Source organism: Gobius niger (genome assembly GCF_951799975.1).
Source record: "Gobius niger genome assembly, chromosome: 17".
NCBI lineage: Eukaryota > Metazoa > Chordata > Actinopteri > Gobiiformes > Gobiidae > Gobius > Gobius niger.
The window spans coordinates 23,474,901-23,491,140 of NC_136868.1; the positions used below are offsets into that span (position 1 = coordinate 23,474,901).

The 16,240-nt window shown below is 41.2% G+C and overlaps 2 protein-coding genes across 2 annotated transcripts; both read right to left on the bottom strand.

The window, feature by feature from the left end:
- Positions 1 to 427: 427 nt before the first annotated feature.
- On the bottom strand, positions 428 to 2,729 carry LOC306977096 (GDP-L-fucose synthase-like). The gene is made up of 10 exons (XM_079575266.1): positions 2,625 to 2,729; positions 2,229 to 2,383; positions 2,043 to 2,157; positions 1,824 to 1,952; positions 1,397 to 1,470; positions 1,179 to 1,312; positions 983 to 1,114; positions 832 to 911; positions 628 to 727; positions 428 to 551 (listed from the first exon to the last, which is right to left on the bottom strand). Exons 2-10 carry the CDS (start codon positions 2,381 to 2,383, stop codon positions 496 to 498), a joined length of 975 nt encoding a protein of 324 aa, XP_079431392.1. The 5' UTR covers positions 2,625 to 2,729; the 3' UTR covers positions 428 to 495.
- Positions 2,730 to 4,218: 1,489 nt separating this feature from the next.
- Positions 4,219 to 7,715, bottom strand: serpinb1 (serpin peptidase inhibitor, clade B (ovalbumin), member 1). Its single transcript, XM_079574447.1, has 7 exons — positions 7,525 to 7,715; positions 6,834 to 7,019; positions 5,685 to 5,822; positions 5,491 to 5,608; positions 5,272 to 5,414; positions 4,879 to 5,046; positions 4,219 to 4,680 (listed from the first exon to the last, which is right to left on the bottom strand). Exons 1-7 carry the CDS (start codon positions 7,681 to 7,683, stop codon positions 4,276 to 4,278), a joined length of 1,317 nt encoding a protein of 438 aa, XP_079430573.1. The 5' UTR covers positions 7,684 to 7,715; the 3' UTR covers positions 4,219 to 4,275.
- Between the last annotated feature and the right edge of the window lie 8,525 nt (positions 7,716 to 16,240).

Consider the following 16,240-nt stretch of genomic DNA (forward strand, 5'->3'; position numbering starts at 1 on the left):
TCAACTTGCAGATAATTCAACAATCACTTAAAAGTCCGAAATCCCAAGTATCTTGAGATGAACTTGAGAAAAGTTGAGTCAGTATACGAGCGATCACTGTTAGTGTTTACTTTTCGCTGGATGTTATGATGAATGGTAGGCAACAGCTGATGCATCCAGGCCTCTTAACTCAGTTTTATAAAATGATAGATATGTTACAGCGCAAGAGAAGCAATGCCCTGTTTATGGACATTGTTTTTGGCGATCACAGGATTTTAATACAACTTTTATCAAATATGAAAATGTAAAATGCCTACCACGGCCAACGGAAGTGACGACATCGTGATCGCTTGTATTGGTTACTCCACCCTTATTTGAAAAGTATATAAATATCACTTCCCACCACCACGGTCAGCAAAAACAACTTCAGAGCTAGATTTCTGGCATTTAAAAAAAAAAAAAAATCCACTCTGGTCTGTAACTGCTGCTCCTGTTTACCGAAAGGGCTTTGTATATTTATTTACGTGCAGTGTCATAGTTTTCAACAAACCAATCACATGTTTCTTTTAAAGCTGTAAAGAAGGAAAACAATTGATTAACAAAAAAGTAGGAAAAAAAGTAAAAGAAAAGTAGTTTTTTAAAGGGTACCTTGTTTGAATGGTGTAAATGTAAAATTTGGTAAATAACGGCAAAGCTTCGCATTGCTGGCCGTCTTTTTAAACTGGCCATCAGCTTTGCTAGTGTCATACTGAAGTCAAATTGTTAAGACCACTTCGATCAGCAGAGATGGACAAACATGCTTTGCTTAGAACTTGTTTGCACTAGGAATAACAGCATCACTAAAAAGGATACCACCACTTCACCTTTGAAGTCAAGAGAGTGCACTACTGCCTCTGCTGCATCTTTGATCGACACCTCATCTTCCTCACCAACTGCAATATATTGTGCAAGAAGTCAGTAAAAAATAATGACTTGTATTTATAATCTTGGTTTGCATCTTTACCAGATAAAATGATGGGATCTACTTCGGGGTAATCTCTCAAAACCCACAGAAACAGACGAGCCAAATCCAAAGAGTAAATAAATTGCCGCCTTGGAGATCCAGAACCCCACACAATCAAAGGCTTGGCTTCCTCTGACCACAAAAAGAGCCATAAGAGCAGGTACATTAACGCAAACTTTGCATCTGGGTAACTTACTTTGAGCAATGTAAGCTTTGTGTATGAGCCCCGGTAGCACATGGCCATCCTCGATACTAAAGTTGTCATACGGACCAAAAACATTGGTGGGAATCACAGCAGTATAGCAGCGTCCATGTTGTTGGTAATACGCTCTGTAAAAAGTACATCAAGTGGTGAGTTTTATTACAGATAAAAATAATAGGTCAGAAGGGGAAAAAATCAAGTAGTTTTTGCACCTGTTATGAACATCAATCATTCTCTTGGCATAGGCATAGCCGAAGTTTGACTCATGAGGCGGACCATTATGAATCTGCAGAGAGATGGAGTTTGCAAACTTTAGTGCCATGCGTATTGTTATCTGACATTTATTAAGCTTCAGCCCGTAATGTTCTGACGACAAAGATGATCGTAACAAAGTGAAGAAGGGATGCAGGGGGTGGGTGGGTGCCAGTCCTCAGTGATGAAGGTAGCTGTCCTGAGCACTGGTTCCCCGTATATTTCAGAGTGGGTCGAGGTGTTTGTGATTTTGCCGGCTTGATTTATAATTCAGGAGTGTTTTCATTTGATGCACACATGATGTACATTTTATAAAACAGTCTGTATGATGTCCAAAGACTGCCTACTCGTGTACTCAAGTTGTGTCATTAAAATGCCGTGTCTTACCATTGTCTCATCAATTGGGTACGTCGTTTTATCTGGAAAAATACACGTTGAAAGGCAGGACACCACTTTTACCACGCCAACTTCATGTGCCGCCTGCAGCACATTGTCATTAATGTGGATGTTGTTTCTCTGAAAGGAAACAGATTGTGCATTTACAATTTAAGCTGTTTGATGGACATTATCAACTCTTTTTTTTTTTCAACTGGACATAACACAAACCCAAAAGTCCAAATTGAACTTCATGTTCTTGAAAAGCCCTCCAACCATAGCAGCCAGATGGATTACATGAGTTGGTTGATGTTTCTGGAATACGGCTTTGGTCTCTTCCTTGTTCCTGATTACAAATATAGCACAGGACACATACAGGTAAAAAGAACTAGGCTAACCAATGTTTTCGTGACTCACATAAGATTTGCATCCTTGGAGGACAGGAATATCCACTCCTCTCCCTCCTTGGTTCCTTCGTCTTTCACAACTTGCTGAATGGCTCTGCCCACCAACCCAGAGCCTCCTGTGACCAGCACCCTCATCGGGCACGTGTTGTTGCCCTGACAGCTCATCTACTCATAAACAACAAACACAAAATAAAATGTGTGTAGAGTAGACGTCTGCTACGTGGTAAGTTCAACCCAGATCGGATTCAGCGTAAGGATCAATTCAACAAGAAACGCCTCCACCCCATTGGATTCTGATATGTTTAGTGGTAATAAGATAAGATTTGGTTTCAGTCATCGTTAGATTTCACAAAATGACTCGTGCGTAATTTCTCTATCGTGTGGTCGCATCAGGCGTATAACTTACACTTTTAAGAGTCGCAACGTGGAAGTAATATGCATCAAATGAGCGTAGAGTTGTTTTCCGCACTGGTTGTCCAGTAGGAAGCCGGTGTCAAACTCCACACGCTGCTACACTTCCGGTAAGGAGTAGACCTTCAAAATAAAAGCATGAACGATCTATGGATCACTGGGCAGGCCTGTGTTGTTGGAAGGTGTGAGACTCCAGTTTAGGTCGCGGGGCCCTATCTTTCTAGCTTCAAGGAAAAAAGGTTGAGGACACTGCCATAGACCAGGGCTGCCCCCCATCTGTACAATGTAATGAGTATTTATGATAATTCCAGGTGCAAAACCATTTGGCCTACTTTCACATACAAGGAGACTTCATGATTTATTCCAAAAGAGAACAACACATGAATTACATAGGCCTCAAATCTCACAGTTTCAGACAGAAAAGAACACGTTTGATAAAAAAGGTGTCACCTTATTCCGGAAGTTCGCGTGAGCGCCGTGCCCGCCCCTTTTTCTCCATCATTTAACATGGGGCTGGAGAAGTCCGAGAAGTCCAGATAAACAAACAAAGCCGTTTTTAGGCCGCGCAGAGAAACGTTGCAGTGTTGACTTGTTGGTGCGAATGAACATTGGACATTTTACACAGATCAATCTGCTAAATATCAGATTTGGGCAGCGAACATTTTCCCCGTTCCTCGTTTAAATGAACGGGTTTCGCGCTCGACCGGAAGTGCCGAGACAAGGCGAAAAGAGGCAAAATATGCACAGTTTTACCATGTGACGTCTTCCTTTTTTCTTTTTTTTTTACATTCTTTTTTTTTTTTTTTTTTAACTGAAGAATACAAACTCTCGCTGAGACTTGAACCGCTGTTTACATTATAGGACTTGCGTTGGTTATAAAAGTTAATCCACTTTGGTTCTGGTGAAGGTTCACCAATCCATCAGTGACAGTCACAGAAAAACACTATTTTGGCTGATAGTCGCTGAATCCCGGAGAAAAAAACAACTTCTGATGACGAGTGGCCTCTGCTTGAAAAAGGTTGAATAAAGTCCTCGTAGCCAAACGCGCTTCTTTTTCTCCGTCCGTGACATTATCGTTAGGTAAGAATAAAGAACAGGTGTGTCCAGAATAGGTTATAACGAGCTCCATCTTCACAGCTGCAGCGCAAACATGACTGATCTGTTCAGACGCTCAGGGAATGTGTTTGTTTTGGCCACAGCTGACCTGGAAGCACCTTGGGCACATCCTTTTTTTTTTTTTTTCCATCACTTTTTTTTTTCTCTTTGTTTCCCTCTTACAACAGAAATAATGAAAAAGCTGTTTTACAAATTAAAATCAGGCTGTAAGACATTGCATTACAGACGTCGAGCACTTCCGTTCCGCTGTGACGTCCCAACGGAGCACGTCAGTCGTTCACCAGTAGAGGGCGGAGCAGCTGCTCAGAGAGCAGGATTCAGGAGGATTGTTGAGAGCTGCGTGAATGAAGCCGCAAACCACTCTCGGGGTGTTTTTGATAAGGAAATAGCATAACAACATGGCTAAAAGCTCTAAAAGTTTGCATGATATAGGACCTTTAAATGAATGTACTCTGTGCAAAACGTGGCAACAATTTATGTTTTTATTTGGTATCACAACAGGTGGTTACAACAGTAAAAAATAGTGGCATCTACTGAGGAGACATAAACCTTCCGAGGAACAGGACAGAGTTGGTGGCTTTGTGCTTGATAAAAAAGAGGAATGGATGGTCTGCTGTGAAGTGCTCCTCTCTGAACATACAGAAAGACACCATTCCGGCTGTAGCTGCTGCTGCCTCTGTTCCCTCCTCATTCACCTCCACAAAGGCCTTGTGAGCCACTGTTGACAGAAAGAGTCCACCTTCACCATTCATCCCGGACAGATCAGCCTTAGCTGAACAGAACACATCAGCCATGCCCATTTTTGCAAGTGGCTCATTCATCTCGTAGTCGTGCTCCATCTTAAACTTTGGAAGGTGGACGTGGACTTCCACAGAGTCCATGTTTGCAGGGTCGGTCCACTCATCAAGCTTTTTCTGTGTTAAATTTTTCTCAATCTGGAAATAACACAAGTGGTTTGCATTAGATAAATATAACACGTAATAATTTTAATACACATAAAGCCCTGTCATGGATGGACTACTCAATCCAGTGTCATGGATCCTCATAACTGATCGATTCACACTAAACTTGCATGTTCATAATTTAACAGTCAATGCAACTTTGTCTCAGCTAAATAAAAGCAGTATGGGCACCTTGTGAACCCCTTCGGAGCCAGCACTTGTCTCTTCAGGCAGTAGGATGTACATGCTGAGCTCCTCATCGATGTAAGGCAGCTCAAGAATTTGCAGTCCAAGATCTGGGACGTAATTGTAACCCAGTTTCTTCATCTGGTACATCATTTGAACCGGTTTGGCCTCATTCTGTATGACACAAAATGCACAAAATGTTGAAATTGCATGTATTATTTACAAGGCTACATAGTGGGTTCAGGAAGCACTCACATCCCTCTATTATTCCTATGCTAGTTATGTTGAAGTCTGATAGAGAAAAAGCTACATTTACTATTATTACTATTTTTCTACATTCCTAAAAATCTGACTTAGAAGATTCTTACTCTACTGTGTATATTTGATGTCGGTTCTTACTTCTTTGACATGGAAAGGCATCTCTTTGGTGTTAGCTGGATCAAATTTCTTCATCCAATTGCCTTTGAAGTAAATAGCATTCACTAGTGCCAGTCTTGTCATAGGGCTGACAGTGCCCTGTTTCAGAAGTTCTTGAATTTTGTCTAGGCATAAAAGAAAATCAATTAAATATGATTGTATATTCTAAAAATGAATAAATAAATGACGGCAGGAGGTTACTTTCAGTTTGCTCCTCAACCCAGGCGTTAATCTCCGCTCTGCAATCTTCTGCTGCACCGATGAAATCCACAGACTTCAGATCTGCCTGATAGTGCTTCCTTGTAGACTCAATGAATTCCTAAAGGGATATAACCACTTCCTTGTAAATAGAACTAGTATGTAACAACTAACTCAGGCGGACAAGCAAAACTCACTGTGAGGAAGTTACTCGTGTTTTCTCCATAAAGACGATTGGCAAGTCTTAGGATGTAGGATGCAGATGGTGCATTGATTTGACTATTTAGTGTCTGGAAATCTGCATGAACACCACGAACATCTGTGAATGACAGAGCCTGGTAGAAACAGAAAATAGCATTAAGCAGATAAATTATTTACCAAATGAACAAAATATACAACTTTATTGTAGAATAATTAATGGTTACAGTATATGTGGATGTATATCCATTAATTAAACACACATAAATATGTCAATCACAAGAAGACCTACAATCACCAATAAAACAGACAAAGAGCTTAAGGGATAAAGAAAAATGATAGGACAGTATAATATTCTCATAGTAGTAGAGTAGTAGAGTTTCCTAAACAGGAGGAAGAAAAATTGTAAAATGGCAAGTGTTGGGAATATAGTTTAACCGTGTACAGTACATGAAACATTTTAAGTGTATTCTTATGTGAAAATTAATTAATTTGATAATGAAATGTAAGTTTATTTATGTAGTTCACAGGACACAAGTCACCCAACGCGCTTTACACAGCGTAGGGGATTTGTACTTCATTCACTCCACACAGTGGTGGTAAGCTTTGTACAGCCACAGTTTCCCCTGCTGTGGACTGCTCTATGGACCAATGTTTCATTCTTTCATCATGGTCTATTTTACATGTTTTTAGTGGTAGGAGAAGCCAGAGTACCTGGAGGAAACCTACGCAGACACGGGGAGGACATGCAAGCTCCACGCAGAAATACCCTGTGATCAAACCTGGGACCTTCTTGCTTGAAAGCGCGAGCGTCAACCGTGCTTTTCATGCAAAAAGCTATAACACTAAGGGCTCCCTTGTAGTTATTGAAAATTTGACGTCACGATTTTTCCAAAATGGGGCAGAATTGAGCCGTAAAACTATATATCACCAAATAGAATAGTTTGCATGACATTAATACTGACAAAATACCTGAGACTGCACTTCTCCTTCTAGGGCAGAATAGAGTACTATTGTTCAGACAGTTCTGCTGACTGAGGTCAAAGTACACACGACACACCTGCACCCATTTATCTTTGCAGACAGCCGCACCTTGGCTCCATTTGCTAAAACAGATCTTTTAGCAAGGGTTTCGACAGTGTGCTCACCTGGGACATCTGAGCTGCAGTGTCTCCTTTAGCTCCCAGGTAGACCATGGCTAAAGCGGAACTGATGCTCACAGGAGAGACAAAGATGTTCCCATCAGGGTTTGTCTGGCTCAAAGTGTGGAGCAGCTTCACGGCAAAAGCCGTGTTAGCGTTGGAGATAGAGGCCATGGCTGATGTCTGGTTTACCTGAAATTAAGAAGTGACGTGTTACAATGCCCTTCTGTGGACCCACCACCTGCAGGAGGAGCCATAAGGGGCTGGTGCCATGTGATTTACCACCCGGAAACAGAAAAGTGGAAGAAAATGGATGGATGGATGTTGGTTAGTTACAATGGACATTACCAGAAGAGTTCCCAACCAACCAATTGAGTGAATCAGGGAACAATGATTACCACTTTTTATTGATGTAGGCCTATGTACTTTTGCATGTATGTATTTATCTATTTACAATTGGTCAATCTTTTACTCTGCATTGATTTATAATATATTTACAGTTAGGCTATATCTTAGAATGTAATTTAACTAGTAGGTATAATATTAGGCTATTAAGTAAGCTATTATTATGCAACAGTTATACAGAAGTTAAGTGCAAGGACTGCCAATGACGTAAACATCTTCCACAGCATCAACCAATGAAATACCCCACAAAGCTTCATTACTGTGTCATGACAGTTTCTCCATGTCTGCTTACCCTTTCCTGGGTCCGGTGTGATAGAAGTACACTCTGCTCGCACACAGCCGTGTCAAATAAAAGACAGAGACCAAGAAGTATCCCGGAAATGACTCTGAACGCAAAGCGAACTCCGAGGGAGCCGAGGGGGTGTGAAGTTCGACCGACAGAGCGATCCATTTATACGAAGCACCGGAACTGCGCGTGCACTTTGTGGGAGTGACGCGTGACTGCGCTGCGCACATGCCACTGATAATACGCACCGGACACAGTCTGTATACATGAAGTGGTTGAACGGGAAGGTTAGCACAAGCTTTTCTGTTGTTTATAGCAGAAAGTCAACTTTGCACAATACAGAAGAATCTGGTACAGTGAGTCCTGATGACTCATTGTGTCACATTGATTAGACCAATGTGCAGCCTGCTGTAGCTATGTGAATGGTAAGACATGTATATTAGTCAACAGTGAAAGTAGGACAAATCGAGTGTAAGTGTTGAGGAGAGAATTAAGCTTTTAAGCTATTGACTTAACTCAGACTTGGAACTGTCAACTTTGTCCTACACCAGAATCGGCTATTTTTTTCTATCAATGATGATGATGATGGGATATTTGAAATTGCAGTAGTTTACTATTCATGGGCAACACAGCTGCAAGTCTGGGCATAATGAAAGCCAAGGGCATAATGAAAATCCCTGAGGGCCGAACTTGGCCCCTGGACCTGAGTTTGGACACTCCTGGTTATAAGTTATTTATTTGTGAAAAAGCCATATAGTAGTTGCTTATTATATAACTAAATACACTGCTCACAAAAACTTAGGGCACACTCAAAAAACACAATGTAACTCCAAGTCAGTCAAATTTCTGGGATATCAGACTGTCCAGTTAGGAAGCCACGCTTATTGTGAATCAATTTCACTTGGTGTTGTGGAAATTAAACAGACAACAGGTGGAAATGAGAGACAATTAGCAAGATCACTCCAAAAGAGCAATGGTTTTGCAGGTGGTGACCACAGACCATTTCCCTGTCTTCATCCTTTGTACCGTATTTTTGGAACACTTTTGCATTTGTCCAGTGTTCTCACCACTAGAGGCATCATGAGGAGCATCTACAACCCACAGAAGTCGCTCAGGGAGTGATGCTCATCCAAAGTGGCACATCCATTCGTGCTGTGGCAAGAAGGTTTGCTGTGTCTCCCAGCGCAGTGTCCAGAGCATGGAGGAGAGACCAGGAGACAGGCCAGTACACCAGGAGACCTGGGGGGGGCGACCGAAGTCAACAACCCAGCAGCAGGACCGCTATCTGCTCATTTGTGCACGGAGAAACAGGAGAAGCACTGCCCGAGCCTTACAAAATGACCTCCAGAGGGCCACAAATGTGCATGTTGGTCCTCAAACGGTCAGAAACCGACTCCATGAGGGTGGTATGAGGGCCCGACGTCCACAAGTTGGGCCGGTGCTTACTGCCCAACACCGTGCAGCCCGATTGGCATTTGCCCGAGAACACAGCGATTGGCAGATTGGCCGATGGTGCCCTGTGCTCTTCACGGATGAGAGCAGGTTCACCCTGAGCACATGTGACAGACGTGACAGAATCTGGAGACGCCCTGGAGAACGTTCTGCTGCTGCAACATCATCCAGCATGACCGGTTTGGTGGTGGGTCAGTGATGGTCTGGGGAGGCATTTCATTGGAGGGCCGCACAGCCCTCCATGTGCGAGCCAGAGGTTCCCTGACTGGCATTGGGGACCGGGATGAGATCCTCAGACCTATTGTAAGACCATATGCTGGTGCTGTGGGCCCTGGGTTCCTTCTGATGCATGATCATGCCAGGCCACATGTGGCAAGAGTGTGTCAGCAGGTCCTGCATGATGAAGGTATTGATGTTATGGACTGGCCTGCCCGTTCCCCAGACTTAAATCCAATAGAGCACATCTGGGACATCATGTCTCGGTCCATCCATCAACGCCACGTCGCACCACAGACTGTCCAGGAGCTGACTGATGCTCTAATCCAGGTCTGGGAGGAGATCCCTCAGGAGGACATCCGTGGTCTCATCAGGAGCATGCGCAGGGGTTGTAGGGAGTGCATTCAGGCACGTGGAGGCCACACACACTACTGAGGATGATACAGACTCGTTTGGAGGAATTTCTACAGAATTTGGATCAACCAGTGACCTGATTTGTCACTTTGATTTTGACTATAATTTTGGATCCAGACCTCCAGGGGCTGAGAATTTGATTTCCATTTCTCATTCTTATGTTATTTTGTTCTCAACACATTGCCCTACACTATGAATAAAGATTTTCATCCGAAAAATCGAATTGATTGACATCTAGGATGTGTTTTTTGAGTGTGCCCTAAGTTTTTGTGAGCAGTGTATAATTTTGTGATGAAGGTATGTTGCAAAAAACTCCACGGCAATTCTACTTCTGTGTAGGCCTGAAACATCATTCAAACTTTCAACAGTGGTTCAAAATTTATAAGATAATTTTCAAGGATTGATCTAGGATTTCGTAAAACCTTATTGCCTGCCCCATAAAGTACTACACACTGAAGTACGTTGATGTCGACCATATCATGGAGACAACAAATCTATGGCCCCATATGTACTTTAGTTTGTTATCATATCACAGCAAGCGTCATGTGTGGTTTATAGGTGTGTCAGGGTGATTTACAATGAAGAGATTAAAATTGTTGAACACCACCTCAGACTGGTTTACACTGCTGCCAAGGCAACAGCTAAACATCATCCAAAACCTTTGACCCCAAACCTTATAAGAAACCTGCAGACTTGAGTTGGCCCACATGCTCCACTGTTCTTTACATTAGACTGGATATCTAATAAGCCTAATAAGCCTCATGTATTTCAGATAATTTAAGTCAAACCTGCCCCATTTTGTGAAGATATGCACTCAAATTCATGCTATATTTCTGTTATGAATATTGTACTGAAATTGTGAATTTATTAAGTTAGTCAGTTAGTCGTGGTGTTAGTTCATAAAAGAGCACAGCTTTAAATGTAGGTTTACTGGTACTCCTCCCTTCATCATCTGCACCTGCCACAACACCTTTATCTAACGTCTCTCTGTGCTGCTACTCTTCATGTCCTCTATAGCGTCATAGACTTAGAAGGTCTGGAGAACTAAAGTTTCCCATGAGCCCAATTATACTGGTTCTTCAGTTCTTCATGCATATCTAGCATGTTACTTACTCACAGGAGTCTCCAAGTGGCATAGCGAGATAAGATATGGGGTTATGATGCATTTTGTACATAGTTAGAATATTGGCCACGAGCCTTTCAGTGATTTCAGTTGCAGAAAAAGCGGTAGTAAGTGATTATTGTTCATGTGACTTGTTCCATATATAGTAAAGGAGTGTTTAATGGGGATAGAGATAGAGATTCAGCAAATTGTCAGGACTGAGACTTCAACCGAACCCTCTGAGGAGAGCATTGGCAAAGCCCCTTGGTTGCACCTAAGCCAAGAATGCAAAGTTGTGTACCAATGTATTATTATTAAATTAAAATACTTTACACTACTGCATCACATGTTTCATTCTCAACAAAACTATTCAGATAGCATGCAGATGCTCTGAATGAAAGCTGGGAGTCGACATCAGTCCATCTCACAGTCAGTTTGAAACATTGAAGACACCTGAATCACCCATTACGCTATAAACACTATATCTCACTAGAGGGAGCCATAGATTGGGTTTGAAGGTCGTCTTTTTTCAAATCAATATTTTCCTAATGCCACTGAGAGTTACACGTTGATTTTTCTTTAAATTGTGGAATCTTTTATTCTTTTAATCTTTTTTTTTCTTCTTTTTTTTACCAAGCCCAGGTTTACTTTAACATTCTTAGCATCCACTTTTGCTACCATTTGCCCTGGTACTAACTGTGAAGAAGATATTCTATTTTGCATCTCTTCCAAGTCAAGCTTTCAGTGCAATTCTTACCAGCTTATCCCTTCCCTTAAATCCCTTTGAGTTTGGAAACTTAATGCGGGCTTCAGTTAGTCTCTGAGGTGCACTGGGCTCACAGTTGACCCTGGCATTTCCATTAGCAGCAGCATCTTTGAGCCCTGTCAACATGGTCCATCAACAGATTGACCTGACATACTCTGCAGCCGTGTCATTTAGGAGGACAGGAGAAAGCGCATGGTTGTTAAAACTACTGTACATCATGTCTTAAGAGAGAATTATGTCCATATAAAGCGCTTTTTGTAAGTGCACTATTACACATATACTTCCATTACCTATATGTCATACTATAAAATATACCAAACTTGTTAATCCACAGAGTACATTTAGTAATATTTTCAATAAAATGCTTTATATAAATCCATATTGCCGTTGGGTCCTTGTTTATGGTTGAAGATGTTTTGTCTTCCTTAGGGCGCAGTGGAAAGTGTATTATATCACCAATCATCCCCCTGTGATGTGGTTCTTCAAACGAGACTTGCAAAGTCTTAATGACTGAGAGTCTTGAAGATGTTATAGACCTTTAGATATTTTATATTTTTAGATAATTTCAAGTTGGCAGTTTTTTTCCTTGTTTCGATGTTTAACAGCCAATTTTGGTCTAATTTGGACTTGGAGTCTAGGCCAAGGGTGTCCAAACTACGGCCCACAGGCCAACTGCGGCCCACTTGTATTTGGCCGCTGCAAATTCTAAAAATATTATTGCATTTTTTTCAGCTTTAGTTTAATATATATATATAAAATAAATGAAAATCCATCTATAGAAAGCTGTGATGAAGGCTGTTTTTATTTACTTTAAGCATAGCCAATTAAAAAGCATAGTTGACATTTTGTTTAATTAGCTAACTTTAATACAATAGAGATATTTTTTGGAAGTGACCCTGATCTAGGCCATGATGGCACTTAAAAAGAAATAAGTATTTCACTAGGTGGTACTTGGTCTGAGACGTTTGAGAACCACTGCTCTAAGTTGTTGATCAGTTGATCCTGCAAAACTGTATTCAACACAATTGGAAGACAGCTTAAACCTGTCACATTTACTTAACTTACTCTGAATACCAAGTATTTATTTATTTCATGATATTGGTTGTTTCCTTTCATGGTAATAGCCTAGGTCAAAATATAGTTCAATTATAATAGCTTATTGTTGTTTTTATAAATGGGAAAATGTTATTTGTTATTGAAGAACTAGATGAATGACCCCAACACAATGTCAGTACCATGTACCAAAGCCCGAATGGAAATCCATGCAGTGATGGTCATTTGTCTCAGATTTTAGTCTTAGCGCTAAAAATACCTTTTGTTAATGCAAGCGCTATTAATATTAGACCACACTGTTGCTATCCCTATCAACAGGAACTCCCAGTGATGGACCTCCTCTTGATACCCAGTGGATAAGTGACCTAGAACTAGCCATTAACACTCCTCTCACACATTCATATGCTCAATATTTCTCTTGTCAGTGCTTGAGGAGCTGCTGGCCCAGTATCTGCTACTCCAATATATTTACGAGTGGAAGATAGAGCTGCACGGGCTCAGCAGCGGAAGCGTGAGGAAGGCCAAGGATGGGGCACCAAGGGAAGGGCGTGAGTAGTATTTCACATTGTTTAACTCATCTTACCTCTGTCCTTCAGTGTGCCAATGGAGGACACTGAAAATGCAATTGACGCACGGTCAAACGCACCGGGACGCCAGCCTAAAATGATCTGGTTCACTCGCGGCACAAGTTACAAAACAAACAGAGGCTTGTATCCCTAAAGCCCGCTTACTGGGCTGTGGCAGGCGTGACCAAAGATGCCGCAGAGGGATGGGGCGCTGGCAAAGGGAGGAGCTGGAAAAAGCTTTTGAGAAAGTAAACAGAGGTGTTGTGGTCAAGCATTTGTTCCACAACATTTGTCTATCATCAGTGTGCAGCTAAGACCCCGAGCACCAGTTGTGAATGTGTGGGCTTTTTCACCTGGTCACAACTGTAGAAGCCTATCAAATGCAATGAATTATGGGACTAATGGATTCTTCAATAAAGTCAGGCCATGGGTCATTTGCTGTTATGACACCCATGAGTGTAAGTTTGTTGAAGTTACTGTACTAATAGGGCACAATATGATAAATATTCTTGGATGGACTAGGATGAGACTGAATCATAATGGTGGTCTTAATGATTGATTATTCTTAGATTTAAAGGAACAGCCAAAATGTAAACAAGTGAATTATTTATTTTGTCGTAGTTATTTTTAATTAGAAATGAAATGATAATTGTAAATTTTCACTGCAGCAGCTGTCGATTTAGAACATAGATCTCAGCTCTATATTCTTCAACACAGTGTCAGGTTGAGCAGGGGCCTATACATACATAATCGCTTCAATTACGTGCGAACGCTGATGACCTCGTGTCTTGCTTTTAAGGCTCACGTAGGATGCAATTAAATCCCGTGTTATGCATTTGATACAGAATATGGAACGATTCTGCGGCCCAAATTAAACCAACTCAGGCTGGACACCATGTGCTGTGTGCTATGACCCCAGAGACCACCTGGAAACCATGTGGTGTGCAGTTACTTCTTATTTGACAAATTTATCTAATGTTTCTTTCAGACATGTACGCCATAATGGGATTTCATGATGTTTACAGCCATCATCTGTGCGCTGAAAGTGGCATCGCTAATCTACCTTAACCTTCTACAGTAGTAATGGCCAGAAATCAACAAACTTTGGAATAGAAAGCACGACACAGTGTATATGAGTGATGAATATGGGTATATCTGTTAGCCTGTGATAAAAAGTTGAACCCCAATATCCGATCAATATCCGATGCGATATATTATAGGTAGTTACAATTTCCTCATTCCACTAAGTACAGTTCATCTTTTGCAGGCAGTTTTTCTCAGAAGCCGCTGAATTCATGATCGCCCTGCATTGTACCAGCCTCGGCCTGTATCTGCTGTGAGGGTCAGCCTGCTGGCCACATTGTGTGCCCCGGCAGCTGCGACCTTCTCTGGGATCACCAAGGAATCCAGCCTCCTGTTAAGAGATTCCAGGTAAGATTACACACAGGAAAACTGCAAATGTGGGTCAAGTGTCCCATAAACAGAGGGGGATTGAGTAGCCACAATATTTACTCAGGTAAGAGTAACATTGCTGTGAAATAATAACTTAAGTCAATTAATGCTTTTGTCAACTGAAGATTTTTTTTTTTTTTTTTACAGCAGAACAAGTAACACTTTTTACTGAAGTAAGAATACAGTTACCTTATTAAAATATTACTATAGAAGAAGTAAAAAGTACAGTGTGAAAGAACTGCTCTGAAAATAAAGTACATGTGCCTGAGTAAATGTACCTTAGTACTAAGTGACTCTGATCATAAGTGACCAATCGAGCCCTTCAGTGCACGCGCTTTGAGCATGTGTAAACTCTATATATGTCAAAAGGTTCATGATATATCTCATAAAAGCTGAACAGCACCATTCCAGACACTTTATGTGGCATTTTGTGTTGAAAATACTTTGTCATAAACAAACTGTTAAACCGGCCCCAGCTGTATATTGTGTGACGAAAGTGCGCTGCATGACTCTGCCAGGACATGACCAGACATTGTACAAACATAAGCATGTTATACATGTTTAGAACTGTTTATAGATATTGAGTTTGCTAAGAGAAACCAGAAGTGTTTATTATTGACTGTCATTTCTAGTTGATGTCTACGTTGCTCTCTGAAATCTCCCGAACAAAACATCAATTTTTAATTATATCTTGTCCTGTCCATTTAGACATACCATAATAATAAAAAATCTTCTCCTGTATTTAGATTAGGGACATTCACCATATTCAGTAACTGTGGATGTTAATTCAACTGCCTTGGAAGCAGAGCGCTACCTGAAAGTGTAATAGAGAATCATCCACATTATCCTCACTTTAAGGGATGTTTTTAAGAATGTTACTGCCTGATCAACTGCATGTCTGTGTTTCTATGTTGAACTGAGCCACACTTCACTGTGAGCGCTTTGTCCAGAGTGGCGGAGCTTATCTTATCACAGTAAAGTGATGACGCTGTTTCCCATTTCTGCAAATGGAGGCTATACTTGTGTACTTACAAATCTCCCATAAATAAAGTTTCTAAAGAGATCAGACCTAAAACTTCTATTTACGGGTAAATCTCAGTTTTGTGTGAGCAATATAAATAGTAAATATTTCTCTCTTTATCTAGATTACTGAAAATTCTTTTGACTAATTATTGGGGGAACCACAAACTGTTGATCCATAAGGTTTGCTCACGCGGTATATAGTACAAGTGGACCAAGCTTTTTTGTGGGCATTAACAAACAATGCCCCAATATAATCTAATTTAGGATGAGTTAAACATAGCCGGAGTGGAATACAAACATTTGGCACGAGGCGACACTAAGGGACCCATGTAAAGCACTGTTAAACCCTACAGCAACGTGCAACTCTATTGTCAATTAGCACCGTGTGAGAAGGTGTAGGGGACAGCGTGTCGGCAGCACAGATGACTAAGAGGGCGCTCAGTATGTGGAGGTCAGGAGCGCGACAGATGATAGGGGATAAGCACAATACATGATAATGAGCAAATCCACTGAGGCCGTGAGCCATAGAAAAGAAACGTGTGACACCACTATGTCCATGTTTGGTCACTCTTTACCTCGAAATAGTTCTGTGGGTCTATTTGTTTGAATAGTGTCTGCATTGTTTGGGCTTTTATGCTGTTTAATGTATTATTATTTGCCAGAACAACATAACAAGTG

Bases quoted from the DNA above. Each gene is read 5' to 3' on its own strand.
- LOC306977096 (XM_079575266.1), bottom strand. From the start codon at position 2,383: ATGAGCTGTCAGGGCAACAACACGTGCCCGATGAGGGTGCTGGTCACA. The intron at 1,115-1,178 runs GTAAGTTACCCA...TTTTGTGGTCAG, and splicing joins CAAAGCTTACATTGCTCAAA to AGGAAGCCAAGCCTTTGATT. The intron at 912-982 runs GTAAAGATGCAA...AATATATTGCAG, and splicing joins AGATCCCATCATTTTATCTG to TTGGTGAGGAAGATGAGGTG.
- serpinb1 (XM_079574447.1), bottom strand. From the start codon at position 7,683: ATGGATCGCTCTGTCGGTCGAACTTCACACCCCCTCGGCTCCCTCGGA. The intron at 5,609-5,684 runs GTGAGTTTTGCT...ATATCCCTTTAG, and splicing joins ACACGAGTAACTTCCTCACA to GAATTCATTGAGTCTACAAG. The intron at 4,681-4,878 runs GTGCCCATACTG...TGTTATTTCCAG, and splicing joins GCTCCGAAGGGGTTCACAAG to ATTGAGAAAAATTTAACACA.